Genomic DNA, 26,502 nt, shown 5'->3' with positions numbered 1-26,502 from the left:
CTGCTACCTTCACTATTTCATCTCTCAGAGCTACCCATTCTTCTTCTACTGTATTTCTTTGCTCCATTAATGTCAATCGTTCCCTAATGCTCTCCCTGAAACTCTCTACAACCTCTGGTTTAGTCAGTTTATCCAGGTCCCATCTCCTTAAATTCCCACCTTTTTGCAGTTTCTTCAGTTTTAAACTACAGTTCATAACCAATAGATTGTGGTCAGAGTCTACATCTGCCCCTGGAAATGTCTTACAATTTAAAACCTGGTTCCTAAATCTCTGTCTTACCATTATATAATCTATCTGAAACTTTTCAGTATCTCCAGGCCTCTTCCATGTATACAACCTTCTCTCATGATTGTTGAATCAAGTGTTAGCTATGACTAAGTTATGCTCTGTGCAAAATTCTTCCAGGGGGCCTCGTCTTTCACTACTTACCCCCATTCCATATTCAACTACTACTTCCCTTCTCTTCCTTTTCCTGCTATTGAATTTCAGTCACCCATGTCTATTAAAGTTTCGTCTCCCTTCACTATATGAATAATTTATTTTATCTTATCAAATATTTCATCGATCTCTTTGGCATCTGCGGAGCTAATTGACATACAAACTTGTACTACTATGGTAGGCGTGGGCTTCATATCTATCTTGGCCACAGTAATACATTCACTATGCTGTTTGTAGTAGCTTACCCACATTCCTATTTTTTATTCATTATTAAACCTACTTCTGCATTATCCCTATTTGATTTTGTATTTATAACCCTGTATTCATCTGACCAGAAGTCTTGTTCCTCCTGCCACCGAACTTCACTAATTCTCACTATATCTAACTTTAACCTATCCATTTCCCTTTTTAAATTTTCTAACCTATCTGCCCGATTAAGGGATCTGACATTCTACGCTCCGATCCGTAGAACGCCAGTTTTCTTTCTCCTGATAACAACGTCCTCCTGAGTAGTCCCCGCCCGGAGATCGGAATGGGGGACTATTTTACCTCGGGAATATTTTACCCAAGAGGACGCCATCATCATTTAACCACACAGTAAATAAAGCTGCATGCCCTCGGGATAAATTACGGCCGGCCGCGGTGGTCTAGCGGTTCTAGGCGCTCAGTCCGGAACCGCGCGACTGCTACGGTCGCAGGTTCGAATCCTGCCTCGGGCACGGATGTGTGTGATGTACTTAGGTTAGTTAGGTTTAAGTAGTTCTAAGTTCTAGGGGACTGATGACCACATATGTTAAGTCCCATAGTGCTCAGAGCCATTTGAACCATTTTGATAAATTACAGCTGTATGTTCCCCTTGCTTTCAGCCATTCGCAGTACCACCACAACAAGGCCGTTTTGGCTAGTGTTACAAGGCCAGACCAGTCAATCATCCAGACTGTTGCCCCTGCAACTACTGAAAAGGCTGCCGCCCCTCTTCAGGAACCACACGTTTGTCTGGCCTCTCAACAGATACCCCTCCGTTGTGGTTGCACCTGCGGTACGGCCATCTGTATCGCTGAGGCACGCAAGCCTCCCCACCAACGGTAAGGTCCATGGTTCATGGGGGGAGGTAATTTACACCAACTGATCAAAAGTCCAGACATCTATTAGTGGACATTAATGTGGGGCGTGACCACCCTTCGTCTTTATGGCGGGTTGAACTTTTTTAGGGATACTCTCCATGACTTGTCCGACTGTCTGTGGAGGAATGGAACCCAGTCTTCCTCAAAAGCCGAAAACAGAGAAGATAGTGTTGTTGGACCCTCGGGGCCGCCACCCTAACTCATCTCGAAGGTATTCGTTCCATTGGGCTCACGTTGGGACTCTGGGCAAGCCAGACTATTTTAGAAATGTCATCGTAGACAAACCATAGTCTCGTTGACGCTAATCTACGACAGGGTATATCGTCGTGCAGATAGAAACGATCACCATCTCCGCATCTTTCCTCAGCTGTACGCACTACACAGTGCTGTAAAACGTATTAATATCCTTCTGAATTCAGCGTTTTCTTATTTACAATGAGAGAACCTCAGCCAAACCGCAAAGATAAAACCCCCGTACCGTAACACCACCTCCTTTGTACTTCACTGTTGGAACCACGCTCCGCACGGGAATAGCCGAGTGGTCTTGGGCGCTGCAGTCATGGACTGTGCGGCTGATCCTGGCGGAGGTTCGAGTCCTCCCTTGGACATGGGTGTGTGTCTTTGTCCTTAGGATAATTTAGGTTAAGTAGTGTGTAAGCTTAGGGACTGATGACCTTAGCAGTTAAGTCCCATAAGATTTCACACACATTTGAACATTTTTTTGGAACTACATTTGATGGCAGGTAATGTTCTTCGGGTATTCGCCAGACCCAAACCATTCCATTGGACTGCCACAGGGTACTCAATCCAAATCACTCATTTCCAGTCCTTCTCTGTACAGTGGCATCCATCCTGCAAACACATTGTGATAGCCCTGGCACTCAAGAGTGATACCTTTCTCTGATTTCACATGATGTTTTACAACCACACTCCACAGTGCTCGACGGTCCCCCTCCGTCAGTACATGAGGTTTAGTTGCAGTTGTTCCTCCGTGTTTCCATTTCAATATCACGTCATAAACAGTCGACTTGGGCTGCTTTGGAAGGGTTGAACTGTCCCTGATGGATTTGTTACTCAGTTGTCATCCAATGATTAGTCCACGTTCGCCCTGAGGTCTACTGGCCGACCCATTTCGCTGTTACTGCTTCTCTACTCCCCGCCTCCTTTTATAATGGCGGATCTGTCTCTTGTGACATACAGTGGTCAATATCGGATTACATTGTGGTGCACGGATACTTCTGATCGGATAATGTATGTCGTTGTTATACAAGGTGTCCGAAAAGGCTTTCCCTGATTACATAAATTGGTAACTCAGGCTAGAAGTAAGATACAAATGTGGAACTTGTGTCGAATTGTTTACAACTATCAAAGTTTTTTTTCTGTTTTAGGTTCGCAGTACGTAAGTAGTGGATGAGGTGCAGTGCCCAAGAACTCATGTTAACCACTCAGGAGAAGGCACAGTGTGTCCTGTGGTACCATGAGACACGATCACCAACCACAGTGCAGAGACACTTCCAGACAACATTTGGAAGGAATCCACCTGATGTCAAGAGCATTAAAGCCTGGTATGAGAAGTTCAAGAACACAGGATCGGTTGCTGACCTTCCGGGGTCTGGTCAACCAAGAACCTCAGCAGACAGTGTGGAAGCTGTAAGGCAGTCTTTTCTGCGAAGTCCGAATAAATCGGTGCGCAGGGCCTCACGTGAATTACAGATGCCAAAAAGCTCTCTCCATGACATTTTACACAAACGTTTATTGTTTCGTGCATACAAAGTGCAAATCGTTCAGGCCTTGTTGCCCAATGACAGTACACGTCCTTATGACTTTGCGGTCGAAGTGCTATCACATATAGAGGACGATGATGGTTATCTCAGACGAATTGCCTTTTCCGACGAAGCGACCTTTTTGTCAGGGGAGTAGTGAATCGCCATAATGTGCGCATTTGGGATTCAAAACCCCCTGGCGAGGTCATGGAGTGCACCAGAGGCAGTCCAAAGGTGAATGTTTGGTGCGCGCCATTGCACGATCGAAATATCGGGACATTCTTCTTCGCTGAGGCTACCATCACATCTGCAGAGTATCTGGACATGTTGCAACTGTATGCTGTTCCTCAGCTGCTTCAGTATCACCCCGATGTCTTGTTTCAGGAAGACGGTGCACCGCCTCATTGGGGTTTGGACGTCCGTGCCTATCTCGATATGACTTTTCCTGGGCGATGGATTGGTCGTGATGGGCCTACGGTTTGGCCTCCACGCTCTCCTAACATAACCCCATTAGACTTCTTTTTATAGGGTTACGTCAAGGACGAGGTCACCGAACACGTGAAACAAATCTTGAAATCCTGCGGCAACGGATAACCACAGTCGTTGAATCGATTCCTCCAGTGATGTTGGCTAATGTGTGGAAGGAAATTGAATATCACGTAGATGTGCTACGTGCTACCAGGGGTGCTCATGTGGAAGTTTACTGATGTGTGAAACAAACTTTGATAGTTTGTAAACAATTAGACACCAGTTTCATATTTGTATCTTACTTCTAGCCTGAGTTATCAATTTATGTAATCAGGGAAAGACTTTTCTGACAACCTGTATTTAAGAATTCTTCTGAATGTGGAGTAAAATGTTGTACTGCTGCCGCACCTCTTTCGCCTTCGAGGAATGAGAGAAGAAAATAAAATAGAGAAAAGATGTATATCTGTACACTCAAAAAATTGTGAGAAAAAATGGTGTGTGAGTTATGTGAGCAGTCTGCAGTAGATGAGCTTCAGTATTCTGATATTCTATCACGAAGACTAAGGCTGTCATTTTTTTATCGGCCTTATGATAAAAAATGTCTATCTTTTGCTACGCCATAGTGTAAGTTCAGACATTTCTATAGCGCAACTGGTTTGATTCGTTAATCTTCTGTTCACACTTCAGTCAGCTGCTCATCTTTGTCAGGAGGAAATCTTATCAGTTATCAGCCTGGATGTTTGGATAAACATTTCCGCTACTAGGTCATAAGATACAATGGTAAATTTCCTTTACTTCACGTCAATGGTCAAAATTTTTTTGTCATCAGACTACCGGTTTCGGTCTATAATGACCATCTTCAGATCTGTTTTACAAAAAAATGTCCTAATATACTATTTTTATAGAACAGATCTGAAGATGGTAATTATAGACCGAAGCCGATAATCTGATGAAAAAAAAAAAGTAACAGCTGACGTGAAATTTATTCTATATTCGGGTCACTGTTCAATTCGTGACCATGTCGCAGCTTGTGAAACACAAGGATTACTGATCTGCAGCCTGATCACTCAGTTCGCAAATACAGCTGCAGTCAGTCGGTGAACGCAGTATTCTAACCACAGCAGTGTCCGAAATAAAGCCCCATTACCGCTATTTCTTCGAGGAATGACCTACAGGAAAACGAGGCTTAATAGGAGCAGGGTTACACTGTTAGTAATTAGCCAAATATTTAATTTTCTTCTCGAACACATATGTTCCACTATTTTCTGGGTTGAAATACACGACGCCGGCCGAGGTGGCCGAGCGGTTCTAGGCGCTACAGTCTGGAACCGCGCGACCGCTACGGTCGCAGGTTCGAATCCTGCCCTGGGCATGGATGTGTATCGTGTCCTTAGGTTAGTTGGGTTTCAATAGTTCTAAGTTCTAGGGGGCTGATGACCTCAGATGTTAAGTTCCATAGTGCTAATCGATATTTTTTTTTTTTTTCCCCTGGCTACGTCTCTAAAACAGACAAAGCTTTGTCACTTGTGACTGGCACCCGACGTTTCTGAAACGTTTTGGCTCCTTTCGGCATTCTAAAAGCTCAGTCAACAATATTTTACGCCTGAGTATACAACTAGTACGGAAGGAAAACTACGACAGTGGGGTATGCTGTTGTCCAGTTTCTTACAAACTATATGCTACAAATCTAGTGCAGTCTTCGTCGTGTGCAGTAGAGTAGCGGACTGAACCAGTCAATAATCTGAAATCGAATAAACACCGTTTTCGTAAAAAAAAGGAAAGAATTGGTTTAACTTCCAGTGGAGGATGAGGGCATTGCAGACGGATCATTACTTACAACAGGAAAAGGAAATCTAAGTACACATCTCGGCTTTTACCTTAAATGATATACGGAAATGACGGGAAATCTAAATATAGATAGTCGCACGGGGTTTGGAACCACTGTCTTCGCGAGTACAAGGTCAGCGTGCTAACTACTGTAAGCCTCCAAGCTATCAGAATACTTGGGGGAATTAGCATAGAATTTGCTGATCACCCAGTGCAACAACTTTCAGTTGATGTATTAAGTACTTAGAGGCAATGGCCATCTTTCGAAAAGAAGAGAGATATGGGAAGTCATCAACAAAAATAACCAAAATGGCTCAAATGGTTCAAATGGCTCTGAGCACTATGGGACTTCATATCTGAGGTCATCAGTCCCTAGAACTTAGAACTACTTAAACCTAACTAACCTAAGGACATCACACACATCCATGCCCGAGGCAGGATTCGAACCTGCGACCACAGCGGTCGCGCGGTTCCAGACTGAAGCGCCTAGAACCGCTTGGCCACACCGGCCGGCAAAAATAACCAAAGAAAATATCTTTTATATATATATGCTACAAGATTCCTAATCGTCCCAATCCATAAAAAGCTGTTTCACATGGTCGCGCGCACGCGTACATGAAATGAGAGCTAAGTACAGAAAAGAACACATAATAAGTTGGTAACACTTATGTACACAAGTATGTCTTGAGACAGAAACTAAACAAACTTTTCACAACTGTAATCGTCACAGTACACATCTGAAGCGGTTGTCAAATCAGCAGTGAAGTGTTTCACACCATTTAATTAATGGAAAATGAAAGATTTCGAGGCGAAGACGTGACGAATTTTCCTAAGTGGAACTGCATCCTTAACCCGTGACCGCACAAGAAAAACTGCAGATTTTGGCAGGACAGACAGGTAACAGTTACATTTTATATTTTTCCTATAAATATCATGGCATGTAAAAAACTGTCTATCATTCCATTAAAAACAGTGAAGACGCCTTTAATATAGCGAAAACCATCTGGAAAATTAAATAAAGTATTGCAACAAAACACGACATTTGAAACTATAAAACGAATGTTTACGTTCGCTTCCATAAGCCACAGCGCCGAGCGTGTGTGTTCGCGGGGACAGTACAGTACGAGGTGCATTCAAGTTCTAAGGCCTCCGATTTTTTTCTAATTAACTACTCACCCGAAATCGATGAAACTGGCGTTGCTTCTCGGCGTAATCGCCCTGCAGACGTACACATTTTTCACAACGCTGATGCCATGATTCCATGGCAGCGGCGAAGGCTTCTTTAGGAGTCTGTTTTGACCACTGGAAAATCGCTGAGGCAATAGCAGCACGGCTGGTGAATGTGCGGCCACGGAGAGTGTCTTTCATTGTTGGAAAAAGCCAAAAGTCACTAGGAGCCAGGTCAGGTGAGTAGGGAGCATGAGGAATCACTTCAAAGTTGTTATCACGAAGAAACTGTTGCGTAACGTTAGCTCGATGTGCAGGTGCGTTGTCTTGGTGAAACAGCACACGCACAGCCCTTCCCGGACGTTTTTGTTGCAGTGCAGGAAGGAATTTGTTCTTCAAAACATTTTCGTAGGATGCACCTGTTACCGTAGTGCCCTTTGGAACGCAATGGGTAGGGATTACGCCCTCGCTGTCCCAGAACATGGACACCATCGTTTTTTCAGCACTGGTGGTTACCCGAAATTTTTTGGTGGCGGTGAATCTGTGTGCTTCCATTGAGCTGACTGGCGCTTTGTTTCTGGATTGAAAAATGGAATCCACGTCTTATCCATTGTCACAACCGACGAAAAGAAAGTCCCATTCATGCTGTCGTTGCGCGTCAACATTGCTTGGCTACATGCCACACGGGCAGCCATGTGGTCGTCCGTCAGCATTCGTGGCACCCACCTGGATGACACTTTTCGCATTTTCAGGTCGTCATGCAGGATTGTGTGCACAGAACCCACAGAAATGCCAACTCTGGAGGCGATCTGTTCAACAGTCATTCGGCGATCCCCCAAAACAATTCTCTCCACTTTCTCGATCATGTCGTCAGACCGGCTTGTGCTAGCCCGAGGTTGATTTGGTTTGTTGTCACATGATGTTCTGCCTTCATTAAACTGTCGCACCCACGAACGCACTTTCGACACATCCATAACTCCATCACCACATGTCTCCTTCAACTGTCGATGAATTTCAATTGGTTTCACACCACGCAAATTCAGAAAACGAATGATTGCACGCTGTTCAAGTAAGGAAAACGTCGCCATTTTAAGTATTTAACACAGTTCTCATTCTCGCCGCTGGCGGTAAAATTCCATCTGCTGTAAGGTGCTGCCATCTCTGGGACGTATTGACAATGAACGCGGCCTCATTTTAAAACAATGCGCATGTTTCTATCTCTTTCCAGTCCAGAGAAAAAAAATCGGAGGCCTTAGAACTTGAATGCACCTCGTACTTCCAATGTAAATAGCCACAACAAAAAAACTTCTCCTGTCAAAGAAGGCATTACTGGATGTACCGACAAGCTGTTGAGCAGATTCACAAAGTAACGTAACAAGAAACGGAAGTTTTTCTTGTATCCAGTAGTAGAAATCACACTCTACCGTTACGTGCAGATTACTGCCGTTGTGTTTAGCGAAATTCCTTCCCCTGTCAGCCCACGGCTACTTCCAGAACCGTTGCAGACCTCGCTGACCTTGGCCGCAGATCCCGTTGCCTCCCCGGGGGACCCACCCCCTCCCCCTCCCGGCCGCTTTTCACTGCACAGAACTGGGAGGACACTCCCTCATCCTCCCCCCCCCCCCCTCCTTCACACGCCATCCGCATTCCTCATGCCAGACCCTCTTGTCACCGTTAACCACGACCCGCAAACATCGGTAGGCAGACTCCTCGGGCAATCAACACCCGAACGCACCAAGCTGCATATTGCACATGCAAATTTCCAGTCTCTGCCAGCTCACTTCGACGAGTTCAAATATATAGTTCAAACTACTGATATACACGTAATACTTTTGTCAGAGACTTGGCTCAAACCAAGTATTCCTACAACTTCCGTAAACCTAGATGGCTATATCTTTCTCAGGCATGACAGATGCAACAGACGAGGGGGCGAAGTAGGGGCGTACATACGCTCTGATTTGTCACCTACTGTACTACATACATCCGACAACAATGTAGATAAACAAGAGGAATATACAGGGCTATTACAAATGATTGAAGCGATTTCATAAATTCACTGTAGCTCCATTCATTGACATATGGTCACGACACACTACAGATACGTAGAAAAACTCATAAAGTTTTGTTCGGCTGAAGCCGCACTTCAGGTTTCTGCCGCCAGAGCGGTCGAGAGCGCAGTGAGACAAAATGGCGACAGGAGCCGAGAAAGCGTATGTCGTGCTTGAAATGCACTCACATCAGTCAGTCATAACAGTGCAACGACACTTCAGGACGAAGTTCAACAAAGATCTACCAACTGCTAACTCCATTCGGCGATGGTATACGCAGTTTAAAGCTTCTGGATGCCTCTGTAAGGGGAAATCAACGGGTCGGCCTGCAGTGAGCGAAGAAACGGTTGAACGTGTGCGGGCAAGTTTCACGCGTAGCCCGCGGAAGTCGACGAATAAAGCAAGCAGGGAGCTAAACGTACCACAGCCGACGGTTTGGAAAATCTTACGGAAAAGGCTAAAGCAGAAGCCTTACCGTTTACAATTGCTACAAGCCCTGACACCCTGGCGCAGTGGTTAGCACACTGGACTCGCATTCGGGAGGACGATGGTTCAATCCCGTCTCCGGCCATCCTGATTCAGGTTTTCCGTGATTTCCCTAAATCGCTTCAGGCAAATGCCGGGATGGTTCCTTTGAAAGGGCACGGCCGATTTCCTTCCCCATCCTTCACTCACCCGAGCTTGCGCTCCGTCTCTAATGACCTCGTTGTCGACGGGACGTTAAACACTAATATCCACCTCCTCCTCCCTGACACCCGATGACAAAGTCAAACGCTTTGAATTTTCGGCGCGGTTGCAACAGCTCATGGAAGAGGATGCGTTCAGTGCGAAACTTGTTTTCAGTGATAAGCAACATTTTTTCTTAATGGTGAAGTGAACAGACACAATGTGCGAATCTGGGCAGTAGAGAATCCTCACGCATTCGTGCAGCAAATTCGCAATTCACCAAAAGTTAACGTGTTTTGTGCAATCTCACGGTTTAAAGTTTACGACCCCTTTTTCTTCTGCGAAAAAAACGTTACAGGACACGTGTATCTGGACATGCTGGAAAATTGGCTCATGCCACAACTGGAGACCGACAGCGCCGACTTCATCTTTCAACAGGATGGTGCTCCACCGCACTTCCATCATGATGTTCGGCATTTATTAAACACGAGATTGGAAAACCGATGGATCGGTCGTGGTGGAGATCATGATCAGCAATTCATGTCACGGCCTCCACGCTCTCCCGACTTAACCCCATGCGATTTCTTTCTGTGGGGTTATGTGAAAGATACACCCTACACCCTACAGCCGAATGAAAATCATACCGTATACAAGCAGAAACGAAACATAGTCAGTCAAGCGGTGAGAAACGCTAAGCTCAGGCATGCCCGTACATTAGCTGACAATAGATGTAGACCAGCCATCCTATGGAAAAATCTCCATAGTCTCGGTTTAGGCAAAATAAAAGTTGCAGAAAATCCCATGGTCCCAGCTGAAGAACTAAACCGATTCTTCACAGTACCTACAACCACAATTGAAAAGAAAAAAAAACAGAGAATCATTGATTATTTCATGGGGATGAACGACTGTAGCAAAGAAAAATTCAATCTACAGCACGTCACTTGCAATACTGTCAAGAAAGCCATAATGCGGATTAGATCAGCATCTACTGGACATGATGGCATCACTATCCAGATGGTAAAACTTATTATTGACCAACTACTACCCTCTATAACAGACATTTTCAACGATTCATTAATCACAAGTGTTTTCCCTGAGGCCTGGAAACTGGGACAAATTAAGGCACTGCCTAAAAAGGACATCAGCACAGCGCCTTCTGACTACCGCCCCATCTGCCTTCTTCCTGCACTATCAAAGGCCTTAGAATATATACTGTAGTTCATGACCAGCTCACCAACTACCTAACTACTAACAACCTACTAGACGAATACCAATCAGGTTTCCGTAAACATCGTAGCACAACATCCGCACTGATAAAGGTGACAGATGACCTGAAACTTGTGACAATCATTTGCTTCTTAGATTTCAGCAAATCATTTGATACTGTCGACTTCGACATCTTACTAGCTAAACTTAGCGGTCTAAATTTCTCACCAAGTGCAGTGCAATGGTTTCGCTCATACATGACGTCTCGTCAGCAACGCGTCCTGTCTGGGAATATAAAATCACAATGGCGGCAGGCAGACTCAGGCGTTCCCCAAGGCTCAGTATTAGGTCCTATACTCTTCTCCCTGTATGTCAATGATGTGTCATCGGTTCTGACCTATTGCAAATATCATATGTATGCTGATGACCTTCAGTTGCATCTAAGTGCGAAACCAAGCAATCGTAAGAAAGATATTGAAAATTTCAATACTGACCTCGATGCACTATCAAAAGGGGCACAGGACATAGGACTAAAACTAAACCCATCTAAAACCCAAGCGGTACTTGTTGGTCACTCTAAACTCATTAGCCCAAAACATCGGGAATCCGTACCATCTCTTATCCTAAATGGAACAAATATTAACTTCTTTCCCTCAGCAAAGAGTTTGGCAGTAATAATAGATGAAAATCTAAATTGGACAGAGCACGTAACTGCAGTGTGCAAAAAAGCATCAGCATCCCTTCATGTCCTACAAAAATATAAAAAATTCTTCCCTTTCGATCTGAAAAAGAAATTAGTACAAACGCTTATTTTCCGAATCATTGACTACAGCGATATTATCCTACAAGGCCTCTCTCAGGAAAATTCGCGACGTCTGGAACTGGTCATGAATTCCTGCGTCCGATATATCTGTGACGTTCGACTTTTTGATCACATTTCACCAGCATATGCAAAATTGTCCTGGCTGCGTGCAGACAAACGCAGAGATTTCCATACACTCTGTCTCATCTACTGCCTTATAAATGTACACTGTCCCTCATATCTCTCCTCGTCCTTAACGCTTATGTCGGAACAACATGACAGAAACACACGTTCCCATCATAATAAAATCCTCTCTGTTCCACTGCATCGTTCAGTCACCTTCTCCAAGTCCTTTACAGTAGCGGGAACCCGACTCTGGAATAACCTCCCTCGTTATGTTAGAGAACTTAAAATCATGTCCGGCTTCAAAAAACAGTTAACGACGTATCTACTTAAGCAACAGTAATGCCTTCCTCTGTACATGAATGCACTTTACCTCATTACTTCCCTCTTTCCCCCTCCTTAAATCTCCCTTCCCCAAAACTCGCTATAGTAGTAAACATCTACTTTACACACCAAGATATTAATGTACATCTGCACAAATCGTCATTACTATTGCCAATTTTTCTCATGTTTATCATTATTATTTGATTTTTTTACTGTTATTATTATTGCTTTCATCATAATCTGTATGTATAGCACCTGTTGCAAAAATACTGCCAGCATTTACTTTATTAGGTCTTAGTCATTACTTTTTATTCATATTGTCACTAGAGTAATCTAATTTTATTATGTAAACTATTATCATGACGTAACTCTGATGTGTGAAATGCTGCATGTGTGGAACACTGGTCCGATGTAAGAGAGGGCCTGATGGCCCTAATCTGATCAGGTTAAATAAATAAATAAATGCAGGTTTCCATGAAAGTAATAGTATCATGTCTGAAGCATGTCGAATTTACCATGAAAGTAATAGACACATACAAGACATAAACAATCATGACGGAATTACATAGCTTCTTTCATTAACCGAGTAACAAAATAAGGTGTTACCTGGATGGGAATTGGTGTAAAGGCACTACTGCCGTGTTATTGCATTGTTAGCGTTTTGTCCAACCACCATTCTTAGTAATTACCTCAAAAGCTCTCTTCAGCATTCATTTTGTTAGAGATTGTAGTTCTTGAAATAAAATTGTCACCCACTCTTTTCGTATCGCTCTTTTCAGCTCCTATATAGCCTCAGATTGCCTTCCATTGCGATGAACACGCCTTGCCCCAAAGGTTTTGCACGCGGTTCAAATACGGGCTACGTTCAGGCCAAGGCAAGATATCGATATTTTTATCTTCAAACCACTTTTTGGTTGGCGCAGAAACAAACTCAGATGTACTATCTTTTGAAGCATTAGATCTTCGCCCCTTAGGTTCTCATGCTTTCTAATCAATTCTGTCTTTAGCATCTCAGTGTACATGTTAAGAGTTTATTCTAGTGTTCAGCCAAGCAATGCGTGATTTCCCTTTAGCGCAGTAGGCTGCCCAAAACAGAATACTTCCATCATCAAAATTTCTGCTCATTATGGCCTTTTGCTCTGTTCTCAGATCATGTCAATAATACTGAAATCTTTCCTGCCCATCTAAATTAAACTACTTCTTGTCACTGAATATCGCTTTATCACATTCTGAAGTCCAGGTCACATGTTTTTCAGCAAACTCCAATCTCACCTGTTTATATTTGGGAGTTACAGCGGGTTTCTGCAGCCATTTCCTGAATGCAAGATATTTTTCATGTGAACAAAATTTGTCGTACATGTCTGGCGGTTATAGGCAACTGTAAATCAGCAGCAAGTTGAGAGAAGAATAACGGTCTGTGGCCTTTGCTTTGCGCAACTGTAAGCATTTCTATGCCTCAGATAATTTTCTAATTTGCTCATATTTTCCGCCTGTTCATACCGTGCATCATCAATCATCGCACTTGTACAGTTCAAACTCTTGGCGATTTTACGATAAGAGAGTTCAGTTTCCTTGTAAGTACTTTCAACATACGGTAGCTGTTTTCCGCGGGGCATTGTCACAATCGTGGTTTATATACACAACAAGCACTGTCACTAATGATGTCTGTTTCGTATCCGCAGTAAGGCACATACGCACACACTAACACCGCACAGAGCCGACTGCATTTGTGCCGAGTTCCACCCTCTGCCACATGATTCTTTGATGTCTTGTTATGTACCGTACTACTGACATCAAATGCGATATCATTTGACTGCTTTGCCGGTCCGCTGGATTTGTTACTATTGCATTTACATTAAGTACAACTATTTCAACAAACAACGACAATTTTCCTGCAAATATCCATGTCTTTAAACTGATTGGCGCTACTGTAGTATGAGAATTACAAAAAGAATACTAGTGTGAACAACGGATGTACTTTCCAAGTTATGTACTTCAGTCTTTGTCGTTTACTCATTCCGCTATCATCACATTAAGTTTTTCACAACAACGACAAGACGGCGTGTTCTTCACAATCCAACAGCAAAGAGAATACTTATGTGTGATTTTCAGAGCAGTCACGAAAAGCTAACTCTTGGCTACTGCAATACATTCACCACGCTGTTCCTTCTAGCTTACGCCCATTCCTACTTTCTTATTCATTATTAGACCTACATCTTCTTTACCTCTATTTGATTTTGTGTTGATAACCCTGTACTGACCTGACGAGACTCTGATCATCTTGTCCCCACAATTCACGAATGCCAATTATACCTAACTTCAGCCTGTCTTTTTCCCTCTTTAAATTGTCTAACCTGTCTAATCGATTAAGGTATCTAACATTCGACACTTCGACCCGGAGAACGCCAGCTTCATTTCTCCTGATGACAGCACCCTCCTGAGTAGTTCTCGCCCGTAAATCCGAATTGGGGACTTTTTTTCCGCCGGCTTATTTTACCAGAATGCCATCATCATAAAGCAGTACAGTAGAACTGCATTTCCTCAGGAAATGTAAAGGCTATAATTTTCCCTTGCTCTCGGCCTTTCGCAGTACCAATGTAGCAAGGCCGTGTTGGCTAATGAAGGCCACATCAGTCAATCATTCTCACCATTGCCGCCAAAACTATTGAAAAGGCTGCTGCCCCTCTTCAGGAACCACAGATATCCCTCCGATACGATTGCACCTATGGTTTGGCTACCTGTGTCGCAGAGATCCGTAAACCGCACCCCTTCGGCGAGGTCCATGTGTTGTAGGGCGATGTTAACCAATATCGTGACGCATTTCATTTTAGCAGTGTTTGTGGATGAGTGGCTTTTCTTATGAAAGAGAAGGCGTCATGCAAATAATCTCCCATTTCACAGCAGTTCTGTTTTTATCAGTCAAAAAATGGTTTTATTGAAAACAATAACTTCGCTTACAGATTTTTATTCTTGCACAGCGTATAGCTAAAAGCTGGCGGACCAAATATTCGTGGGTGGATGGGAGAGGGGGGAGACGGAAGGGGGATAACTTGTCCTCACAACGGAGATTCTCTGTTGCCGTTCTGCACATTCCTAAACGCTCGCAGAATGTTTAAAACACTGGTATGCAGACTTTTGAACAAAGTGAATGATTTTATACGGATGACAAGCGTGTGGCTGCTCGACGGCGGACAGTGTAAGTACAGCGTTTGGTTTTCGTCCCTTTTTCCTTCGTCCTACCCCCACGAATGTTACATTTATAGGTCTGTATCGTTATCTTTTTTCTAGTGCCGCACAAGATGCAATGACTAGAAGTTTTTGCACGTACTGGACCGAGCGCTTGTTACTCGTGACTAAGTACAGTAATCGTACGTGAGTCGCATTGCTTTCTTGGTCTGTTCTTCTATTTTTTCAGCTATGTAATATTCACTCCCTCCTATCCTTCTGTATATTACAGTTTTTCTTGCACCTGAAGGTGGGATTTATAATACCGACACCGGTCGTGGACTGAATAAATCATTATTACAACTGAAGCGGTTGTCATTCTGTTAATCATGCCTCTCAGTTGTTGGTGTCCTACAAATCAAATTATTTGTAATAAAAAGAATGTACGGCTTCTAGAGATGTAGGAAAACGCTAGAAAAAAAATTACACACACACACGGCACAGCATGCCATACCAAAGGCAGTTAATCTGGCTATCAGTCTCCGCGTGGCAAGCTAGAGCGCTGCCAGCTAAGCTGAACGAGCACTTCTCAACAGGAAGGACGCAATAGAGATTAGCGGCCAAAGCTCACAAGGCCACATCCAAAGAAAGGTCATAATGATACTTAAATTTAAAAAAATGGTTCAATTGGCTCTGAGAACTATGCGACTTAATTTCTGAGGTCATCAGTCGCCTAGAACTTAGAACTAATTAAACCTAACTAACCTAAGGACATCACACACATCCATGCCCGAGGCAGGATTCGAACCTGCGACCGTAGCGGTCGCCCGGTTCCAGACTGTAGCGCCTAGAACCGCACGGCCACTCCGGCCGGCATACTTAAATCCCATTGCATACGATTGTATGCGTCCTACTACTATTCAACAGTGTCGATTTCCATTTTTAACAGAGGGAATTCCCCTCTCACGTTTTCATACTATGCCGTATCTCCTGGGTATGATAACACAAAAATTGACGATAAAACCCATGAAAATACTATACTAGTAATGGAGAAGAATATTTGCTATTATCTGAACAATAGCATAAACGTAAAACGTATAATCTAATCATCACAGATGAAAAATCAGTTCTCTTCCTTCAACAGATATGCACCTTTCCATAAAGCACAGTAATAATACAGACATCTGAAACTAATGTTCTTACCTTTTCAGATAAAGTAGTACTGGAGGAGGCAAAACTTATTACAGAAGAATGCAGAAAAATAATTGAATTAACCTGGTCAAAAAAGATTTGCGTCATCCTCATGACTTACATAAATTTGTGTTTTTTGACCGGAACAGCTTCCTCAACACTCGTTTCACACAAAAAGTCGCTACCTACAGCCACTTGCGTAATGGAGGTAAAAGTTAGTATGGATCGCTGTATCTCTAATCGTGAAGAAGACAGTGCGGTTTGTGTGTAATATTTCCAGGCTGTCAACGAGCCTCGAAGAGTCATTTCAAGCTTAACGGTGTACGTGTTGTCACTTTACGGCAAGCAGTGTTGTCAGTGCAGGGAGTTGCCCATTAAACAGGCGTACAGCACAGCGATGTCTTTCGAGCATTCAACAAGATGCTATAAAAAGTATTCCATATTTTGAGAAGTGGTAGTAAGGACCAACACAAAACAAAAATGCCCGGTAAATATGGGCTCTAAAACGTATACCTTAAGAGCTATATGCATTTGTTCATCTTCTCTGCAACAAGCCCTTTGCTATTACTGACGACGTACAGAAAGCAGTAAACAATTGAAAACCCATTCTCCTGTTACTGTCCTAGGATGTAGTATGTAGTAAATAACTGTTAGTGTTGTTACTGTAAACCGTATTCACAGTTCTGGGTAAGTGCGGCATATACATTAGTTCCAATGTAAAAAAAAATGGTTCAAATGGCTCTGAGCACTATGGGACTTAACATCTATGGTCATCAGTCCCCTAGAACTTAGAACTACTTAAACCTAACTAACCTAAGGACAGCACACAACACCCAGTCATCACGAGGCAGAGAAAATCCCTGACCCCGCCGGGAATCGAACCCGGGAACCCGGGAGTTCCAATGTAACCAGTTAGTGTTTTGATAAATTTGTGAAATGTTTTTACTTTACTACACTTTTATATTTGTACTTAACTACATAATGCGAGCTTATTATTCCACACGGGCTGGTAAATGGAAGTAACCTCTGAGCCCGTCTATTGCATGCTGAAAATTTTCAAAAAATGGTTCCAATGGCTCTGAGCACTATGGGACTTAACTTCTGAGGTCATCAGTCCCCTAGAACTTAGAACTACTTAAACCTAACTAACCTAAGGACATCACACACACCCAAGCCCGAGGCAGGGTTCGAACCTGCCACCGTAGCGGACGCGTGGTTCCAGACTGTAGCGCCTAGAACCGTTCGGCCGCTCCGGCCGGCATGCAAATTTTCCGAACGCAGGGTACCGTCTGCGCAATTATTCCACCACCTTTAACGGCGACTAGCAAACATTAGCTTTAAAGTTACGAAAACGGCTGATAGTGGTAAATGGACAAAGATTCCGGAACTAGAGTACACAGAATTTCAACATCTATAGGGGCTAGTCATACTGCAGTCTGGGCGATGCTACACCCTTGTCATGTACAGTGCGTCCATGCCCTTCGACCACAAAATCAGCTTGTCAGAATGAAGAACGTTGCAATGATGTATTAAAGATCTGCTTAAAAAATACAGTTCACAAACGAAGCTGGTTTCATGCGAGATAAGATTACCAATTTGCGTAATTAACTTGCATGGGCTGATGAAAATCCACGCGAAGTTTTAGAAGCAAGGCACCACCCCATCTTCTCCTAAATGTCCGAGAATACCTCACACAGACATTAATGGGCAATGGAGTAGTCGGGGAGGTTCCCCCGATATTAATTCCTTTGGTTGTGGAGACACGTCCGTAGCTCATGATCTCGCAGTAGCGTTCTCGCTTCCCGAGCACGGCGTCCCGGGTTCGATTCCCGGCGGCATCAGGGATTTTCACTTGGCTCGACATGACTGGGTGTTGCTGTGTCGTCTTCATCATCATCATTCATCCCCATTACGGTCTGAGGAAGGCAATGGCAAACCACCTCCGCTAGGACCTTGCCTATTACAGCAGTGCGGGTCTCCCGCATCGTCCCCTACCCTCTGTCGAGGAGTATGGGACTTCATCATCAACGTGAAGACACTTGAAATCTTTGGTGTATGCAAGCCCCTTTAATGATGTACAAACACTACAGGAACGCGTGATCAATGTATGACAGCGCATTCACGACCAACATGGAGTTTTTCAAACAGAGCGTGATTCTCGAAGATTTAGGACAGAAGCATGCCTTACTATGATTGGACACCATATTGAGCACCTCCTTTAACGATAAGCACTATGGGACTTAACATCTGAGGTCATTAGTCCCGTAGACTTAGAACTACTCAAACCTAACTAACCTAAGGACATCACACACATCCATGCCCGAGGCAGTATTCGAACCTGCGACCGTAACAGCAGCGCGGTTCCGGACTGAAGCGCCTAGAACCGCTCGGTTACAGCAACCGGCTAGAGCTTGCAGTAGAAGAGAAGATGAATACGTGCTCATAGGTTTTAAGGTATGCATTTTAGATCGCAATGACTGGGTGTTGTGTGATGTCCTTATGTTAGTTAGGTTTAAGTGGTTCTAAGTTCTAGGGGACTGATGACCATAGATGTTAAGTCCCATAGTGCTCAGAGCCATTTGAACCATTTTTTAGATCGCATATTTACTGGACATTTTACCTTGATTTGGTCCATACTACCGTCTCTCAAAATATTGAACACCCTATATACGGACGTCGAGTGCTTCTCGTCGCTGCTAAGGGTAAGTTGAATATTGTGCATTATCGAGACAGGACCCTGCAACCATTTTGCCCAGCCTTACAGTCAACATTTTGGTGGAGGATGCGAGCACACCTCCTCCATCCGCTGAACATATTCCTTCCAGATACAGGAATCAACCGAATGAAGCGGCCTGCGGTACGTGCAGATAGGAAAATGACAGTGTGTTTGGACACAGTTGAAAGTTGTTGCGTGTCCTCGCACGAACCTTAAGCACACACTGGATGACTACAGAATGACTCTGGGGAAGAATGCCAGTGTGCACTCGGTGTGCTTGCCGGGGGGTCTCGTCCGTAATGTGGAGGAGGCCCTTCCGGCAGCTATTGAACGCACTGGGTGTGACCGGCTGCAGATAGTAGCACATGTCGGAACGAATGACGCCTGCCGCTTGGGTTCTGAGGCCATCCTTGGTTCCTTCCGGCGGCTGGCTGATTTGGTGAAGACAACCAGCATCGCACGCGGAGTGCAAGCTGAGCTTAATATCTGCAGCATAGTGCCCAGAGTCGATCGCGGTCCTCTGGTTTGGAGCCGTGTGGAGGGTCTAAACCAGAGGCTCAGACGACTCTGCGACTATAGTGGTTGCAAATTCATCGACCTCCGTTATTGGGTGGAGAACTGTAGGGCCCCCCTAGACAGGTCAGGCGTGCACTACACACCGGAAGCAGCTACTAGGGTAGCAGAGTACGTGTGGCGTGCACACGGGGGTTTTTTAGGTTAGAGGGACCCCCCCTTGGGCGAAACGATAAAATACCTGACGGCTTACCAGAGAGGACATTATCATCGTTGATAAAGAACGTCCGTCCTCAGAGACCAAAAACAGGAAAAGTTAACGTAATATTGGTAAACTGCAGGAGTATCCAGGGCAAGGTTCCTGAATTAGTATCTCTTATTGAAGGAAATAGTGCGCATATAGTATTAGGAACGGAAAGTTGGTTAAAACCGGAAGTGAACAGTAACGAAATCCTAGACATAGAATGGAATATATACCGCAAGGATAGGATAAACGCCAATGGTGGAGGAGTATTTATAGCAGTAAAGAATTCAATAATATCCAGTGAAGTTATTAGCGAATGCGAATGTGAAATAATCTGGGTTAAGTTAAGTATCAAAGGTGGGTCAGATATGATAGTCGGATGCTTCTATAGACCACCTGCATCAGCAACCGTAGTAGTTGAGCGCCTCAGAGAGAACCTGCAGAACGTCGTGAAGAAGTTTCGTGATCATACTATTGTAATAGGGGGAGACTTCAATCTACCAGGTATAGAATGGGATAGTCACACAATCAGAACTGGAGCCAGGGACAGAGACTCTTGTGACATTATCCTGACTGCCTTGTCCGAGAATTACTTCGAGCAGATAGTTAGAGAACCAACTCGTGAAGCTAACGTTTTAGACCTCATAGCAACAAATAGACCGGAACTTTTCGACTCCGTGAATGTAGAAGAGGGTATCAGTGATCATAAGTCAGTGGTTGCATCAATGACTACAAGTGTAATAAGAAATGCCAAGAAAGGAAGGAAAATATATTTGCTTAACAAGAGTGATAGGGCACAAATCGCAGAATATCTGAGTGACCACCATCAAACGTTCATTTCTGAGGAAGAGGATGTGGAACAAAAATGGAAAAAATTCAGAAACATCGTCCAGTACGCCTTAGATAAGTTCGTACCGACTAAGGTCCAAAGCGAGGGGAAAGATCCACCGTGGTATAACAATCATGTACGAAAGGTACTACGGAAACAAAGAAAGCTTCATCATAGGTTTAAGAGTAGTCGAATCATAGCTGATAAGGAAAAGCTGAACGAAGCGAAAAAGAGCGTAAAGAGAGCAATGAGAGAAGCATTCAACGAATTCGAACATAAAACATTGGCAAACAATCTAAACAAGAACCCTAAAAAGTTTTGGTCATATGTAAAATCGGTAAGCGGATCTAAATCCCCTATTCAGTCACTCGTTGACCACGATGGCACCGAAACAGAGGACGACCGAAGAAAGGCAGGAATACTGAATTCAGTGTTCCGAAACTGTTTCACTGCGGAAAATCGTAACACGGTCCCTGACTTCAGCCGTCGCACGGACGCCAAAATGGAAAATATTGAAATAAACGATATCGGAATTGAAAAACAACTGCTATCACTTAGGAGCGGAAAAGCATCCGGACCAGACGAGATACCCTTAAGATTCTACAGTGATTATGCTAAAGAACTTGCCCCCTTTCTATCAGCAATTTATCGTAGATCGCTGGAAGAACGTAAAGTACCTAGCGACTGGAAGAAAGCGCAGGTCGTTCCCATTTTCAAGAAGGGTCATAAATCAGATGCGAATAATTATAGGCCTATTTCGCTTACGTCAATCTGTTGTAGAATAATGGAACATGTTTTGTGTTCTCGTATTATGACGTTCTTAGATAATACAAATCTCCTTCATCATAACCAACATGGATTCCGCAAACAGAGATCATGTGAAACTCAGCTCGCCCTATTTGCCCAAGAAATTCACAGTGCCGTAGACACTGGCGAGCAGATTGATGCCGTATTCCTGGACTTCAGGAAGGCATTTGATACGGTTCCGCACTTACGTTTAGTGAAAAAAATACGAGCTTACGGAATATCGGACCAGGTTTGTGATTGGATTCAGGATTTCCTAGAAGAAAGAACACAACATGTCATTCTTAACGGTTCAAAATCTGCAGATGTAGAGGTAATTTCGGGAGTACCGCAGGGAAGCGTGATAGGACCTTTATTGTTTACAATATACATAAATGACTTAGTTGACAACATCGGTAGCTCCGTGAGGCTATTTGCAGATGACACGGTTGTCTACAAGAAAGTAGCAACATCAGAAGACTCGTACGTACTCCAGGAGGACCTGCAGAGGATTAATGCATGGTGCGACAGCTGGCAGCTTTCCCTAAACGTAGATAAATGTAATATAATGCGCATACATAGGGGCAGAAATCCATTCCAGTACGATTATGCCATAGGTGGTAAATCATTGGAAGCGGTAACGACCGTAAAATACTTAGGAGTTACTATCCGGAGCGATCTGAAGTGGAATGATCACATAAAACAAATAGTGGGAAAAGCAGGCGCCAGGTTGAGATTCATAGGAAGAATTCTAAGAAAATGTGACTCATCGACGAAAGAAATAGCTTACAAAACGCTTGTTCGTCCGATTCTTGAGTATTGCTCATCAGTATGGGACCCTTACCAGGTTGGATTAATAGAAGAGATAGACATGATCCAGCGAAAAGCAGCGCGATTCGTCATGGGGACATTTAGTCAGCGCGAGAGCGTTACGGAGATGCTGAACAAGCTCCAGTGGCGGACACTTCAAGAAAGGCGTTACGCAATACGGAGAGGTTTATTATCGAAATTACGAGAGAGCACATTCCGGGAAGAGATGGGCAACATATTACTACCGCCCACATATATCTCGCGTAATGATCACAACGAAAAGATCCGAGAAATTAGAGCAAATACGGAGACTTACAAGCAGTCGTTCTTCCCACGCACAATTCGTGAATGGAACAGGGAAGGGGGGATCAGATAGTGGTACAATAAGTACCCTCCGCCACACACCGTAAGGTGGCTCGCGGAGTATAGATGTAGATGTAGATGTAGACCACCATCGAAGGGTGGGAATGGCATGAGCAGCAACGTCTCGACAACTTTCTGGACAGCATATCGAGTAGGATCCATGCATGTTAAAATGCAAACGGTGGAGAATCATGTTATTGAATTTTACCCAGATGCAGATTTTGGTTTTACCGACGTGCATCTTCTAACAAGTTGCTTTTATTTTGATTATTGTTTTAATTTTATTTCACAGTAGATATACATTTTATTTTCATGAGGCTCGTTCTTTTATTCCCTGCTCCCACCGACTCTAAGCCCTCACACGTTTGCAGACATACATGTGATGCAAAACTTTTCTTGAGCGGCTTACATAGATTTAGCAACTAAACTCAGATGCATTTTGAAGGGGAGAACACTGTTGATATTTCGACTGCCAACGTGCTCGAGGGCGCGATTATCAGAGCCTTCTGTTAATAATTAAAACTGATCAGTCAGAGAGTCAAAAATAATAAAGCAGTCATAGTAAAATAAAGGAATTACAATGGAATTATTTCAATACGGAGTGCAAAAGTAGGTTTCTTCGAGATTAAATAGGTAGAGACACTCTCAAAATATGCAATTTGCATATTTTTGACTTGGTTAAAATCATATGCTTCCAAAGAAAGGTTTCCGAGAACTTGAAATTCAACCAATAGTTACGTTCTCTGTGTGAGCTGCTAAAAACTATAAGGGGCAGTGAAATGAAAATGAGACATATGGGAAAAAGTAAGCATAGTGTTTACTATTTCAAAAGTAATCGCTGTAATTGTTATTACATTTATCTCACTGTGATATAAGACGGTCAATGCCTTCACCGAAAAACTTTTGCCGTTGCCTATGAAATCATGATTGTATCCAGACTGCATCTCTTCGATCGAAGCAAATGGACGGTCTCGAACGTCTTTCTTTAGGGCTCCAAAACTATGGAAATCGCTTGGGGAGAAATCGAGGCTATATGGAGGATGTGTAAGGGCTTTCCAGAGAAACTTCTGCGGCATAGACGAAACAACAGGCACGCCAGCTCCGGAAAAGTTATGATGACATGATGACACTGCGGTACATGAAAACTTACAAGAACTGAAGCTCGCCACCAAGCCCAACGCGCAGGAATGTGGACGGACTTCATCATGCTGCAAAGGTTGTTTCGAGTACGCTGCAGAGGTTTCGCTGGAAAGCCCTTTTCTGAACAGTAGTTCTCGAATCTAAGAACTATTAAGGACTGCATGGCAGGGACGTCAGGTTTAATCGACATCGTGGTCATCTAGAGAAGAAAAACGGAGCTGAATATAAATTGTTGCTTCTTTGAAAGATCTATTCCGATATTCGTGTGAATTCATTTTAAGAAAGTTTCGGAGAATCTAAATCAGACTGTCCAGATGGGATCTAAACGTACTTCCTCCCGAAAAAGAGACCAGTGTCTTGACCTAAGCGCCACCTCCCACAATTTGGATCTCTGGGAAGCGCCGGTATTGATTGGTAGTACTCCCTCGAGAAAGTCTTGTAATATTTCTTCAGTTAAAGCTTCCGGTCTGAGAGGCCGTGGTCGATGTACAGAACAGATTCTTAACGTTTCGTCTCCAGTTGCGGGAGATATCTTCCGATGTAAAACGGATACTCGGAAAATGTCTCCTGCAGCTGGTGACGAAACGTTAGGAAGCAGTTTTATGCATCGACCACGTCATTTGAGCTCGGAAGTTTTAACTGAAAAAGATGCTGGCCATGAAAGCCTACATTGTATGATTCTTGCAATACTTGTCAAATGCCTATTAAAATATTTACTGAAGGTAATGCTACAAGGTCGAATAGGCGTGCGCGTTACGACGCCTCTTCCGGGATCAGGGGAGACGCGTTGCCCTCCCGGATCAAATCCGTTCATTGCCAAATCCACGTCAACTCGCCGACCCCTTATGGATGTGGCCTTATGCTGCCAGGAAAAAGAAAAGAATCAAGGTAATGTAACAAAACGTGGAACTTTCGCTGACGTTGGAAGGACGTTATAGGAAGACCAAGAAACCACGACGTGCATATTCAATAAACAAATTACAAGGTCGTATTTACGCTACCTTAATTTTTTGTGATAGGTTAAATATGTGTACCGTATCGGAGCTTGAAACTAGGTATGTCCCGTTCGCGAACAGTACTCTGCCAGTAGCACTATTTGAACACGTCTCAGGGTAAAGCTGACGGGATTTACAAGAGGCGATCAGAGGTCTGCAGCGAATTGAAGCTCTGAGAGAGCCCACGCGGCATTGATAGTGTGCTTACCACAAAAGAGGAGGATTCTCTTTCGAACCATGGTACGGCACACAGTTTCAGCTCGTCGCATGTAATCGAATGCACAGCGTTTGAAACACGTATTATTGTTGTTGTTATTCTGCGTGCAGTCTCTAGTACGTTAGCAAACACACACAAGGGTTGATGGCCGCAGTGCGTGTACTCACGCGGCAAGCGCAGCAGGGAGGCGTAGCCGCCACCGCCGCGGTAGTAGACGACATTCTCCAGCGGCGCCTCCGTCATGGCGTGTGCGCGATCGGGTACTCGGCGGGTGGCTGGCGTCTAGCTGGGCGGCCGTGTCATCTCAGGCGGACGAGCGGCACCCATCAGCGGCTGAGAAGTAGCGGAATGCCCGCTGTCTGGAGGACGAGGCGTCGCGATAAGCGGACGCCGTGATGTTGACAGAGCTACTGGGACCTCTCCCTGGGGACTTTAGCGCGCCCGCCTTTATCTGGAGGCGTTCGGAGATAATGCCTCCCAGCTGTACCGCCGCTCCAGCCGGCGCGGAGGAGTGGGCCGTGCCAAGCACGGCGGGACCACTACGCATATACAGGGTGTCTCACAATTCATGTTATACACTTACAGGTCGTAGAAGGAACTAGTAGATCCAGTCTTACATAGAATCCCATGTGCGGAAACTTCATCCAATGACGCTGCAGAGCGTCAAAGTTATTGGCGCCGGCGCCGTCTGTAAATGTGTGTATACAGGGTGGTCCATTGATAGTGACCGGGCCAAATACCTCACGAAATAAGCATCAAACGAAAAAACTACAAAGAACGAAACTCGTCTAGCTTGAAGGGGGAAACCAGATGGCGCTATGGTTGGCCCCGCTAGATGGCGCTGCCATAGGCCAAACGGATGTCAACTGCGTTTTAAGTACGTGGTATCACGTAACATTCCGCCAGTGCGGAAGGTATTTGCTTCGTGATACATTACCCGTGTTAAACTGGACCGTTTACCAATTTCGGAAAAGGTCGATATCGTGTTGATGTATGGCTATTGTGATAAAAATGTCGTGTGCTATGTATGCTGCTAGGTATCCTGGACAACATCATCCAAGTGTCCGGACCGTTCGCCGGATACTTACGTTATTTAAGGAAACAGGAATTGTTCAGCCACATGTGAAACGTCAACCACGACCTGCAACAAATGATGATGCCCAAGTAGGTGTTTTAGCTGCTGTCGCGGCTAATCCGCACATCAGTAGCAGACAAACTGTGCGAGAATCGGGAATCTGAAAAACGTCGGTGTTGAGAATGCTACATCAACATCGATTGCACCCGTACCATATTTCTATGCACCAGAGATTGCATGGCGACGACTTTGAACGTCGTGTACAGTTCTGCCACTGGGCACATGAGAAATTACGGGACGATGACATATTTTTGGCACGCGTTCTATTTAGCGACGAAGCGTCATTCAATAACAGCGGTAACGTAAACCGCTATTGGGCAACGGAAAATCCACGATGGCTGCGACAAGTGGAACATCAGCGACTTTGGCGGGTTAATGTATGGTGCGGCGTTATGTGAGGAAGAATAATTGGCCCCCATTTTATCGATGGCAATCTAAATAAAT

At 44.2% G+C, this 26,502-nt stretch overlaps 1 protein-coding gene across 1 annotated transcript in view; it reads right to left on the bottom strand.

Annotated features, from left to right (window-relative positions):
• The window catches only part of LOC126455662 (uncharacterized), a 210,543-nt gene extending 185,247 nt beyond the window's left edge, over nt 1-25,296 (bottom strand). The window contains exon 1 of the mRNA XM_050091429.1: nt 25,091-25,296. Coding sequence (XP_049947386.1) covers nt 25,091-25,166 — 76 coding nt within the window. The 5' untranslated portion in view covers nt 25,167-25,296. The remainder of the gene's footprint in view (nt 1-25,090) is intronic.
• Nucleotides 25,297-26,502: the final 1,206 nt, after the last annotated feature.

This window comes from Schistocerca serialis, chromosome 2 (genome assembly GCF_023864345.2).
Source record: "Schistocerca serialis cubense isolate TAMUIC-IGC-003099 chromosome 2, iqSchSeri2.2, whole genome shotgun sequence".
Lineage (NCBI taxonomy): Eukaryota > Metazoa > Arthropoda > Insecta > Orthoptera > Acrididae > Schistocerca > Schistocerca serialis.
The sequence above is the reverse complement of the archived record's forward strand: the minus strand, read 5'-3'. Positions and strand labels throughout refer to the sequence as shown.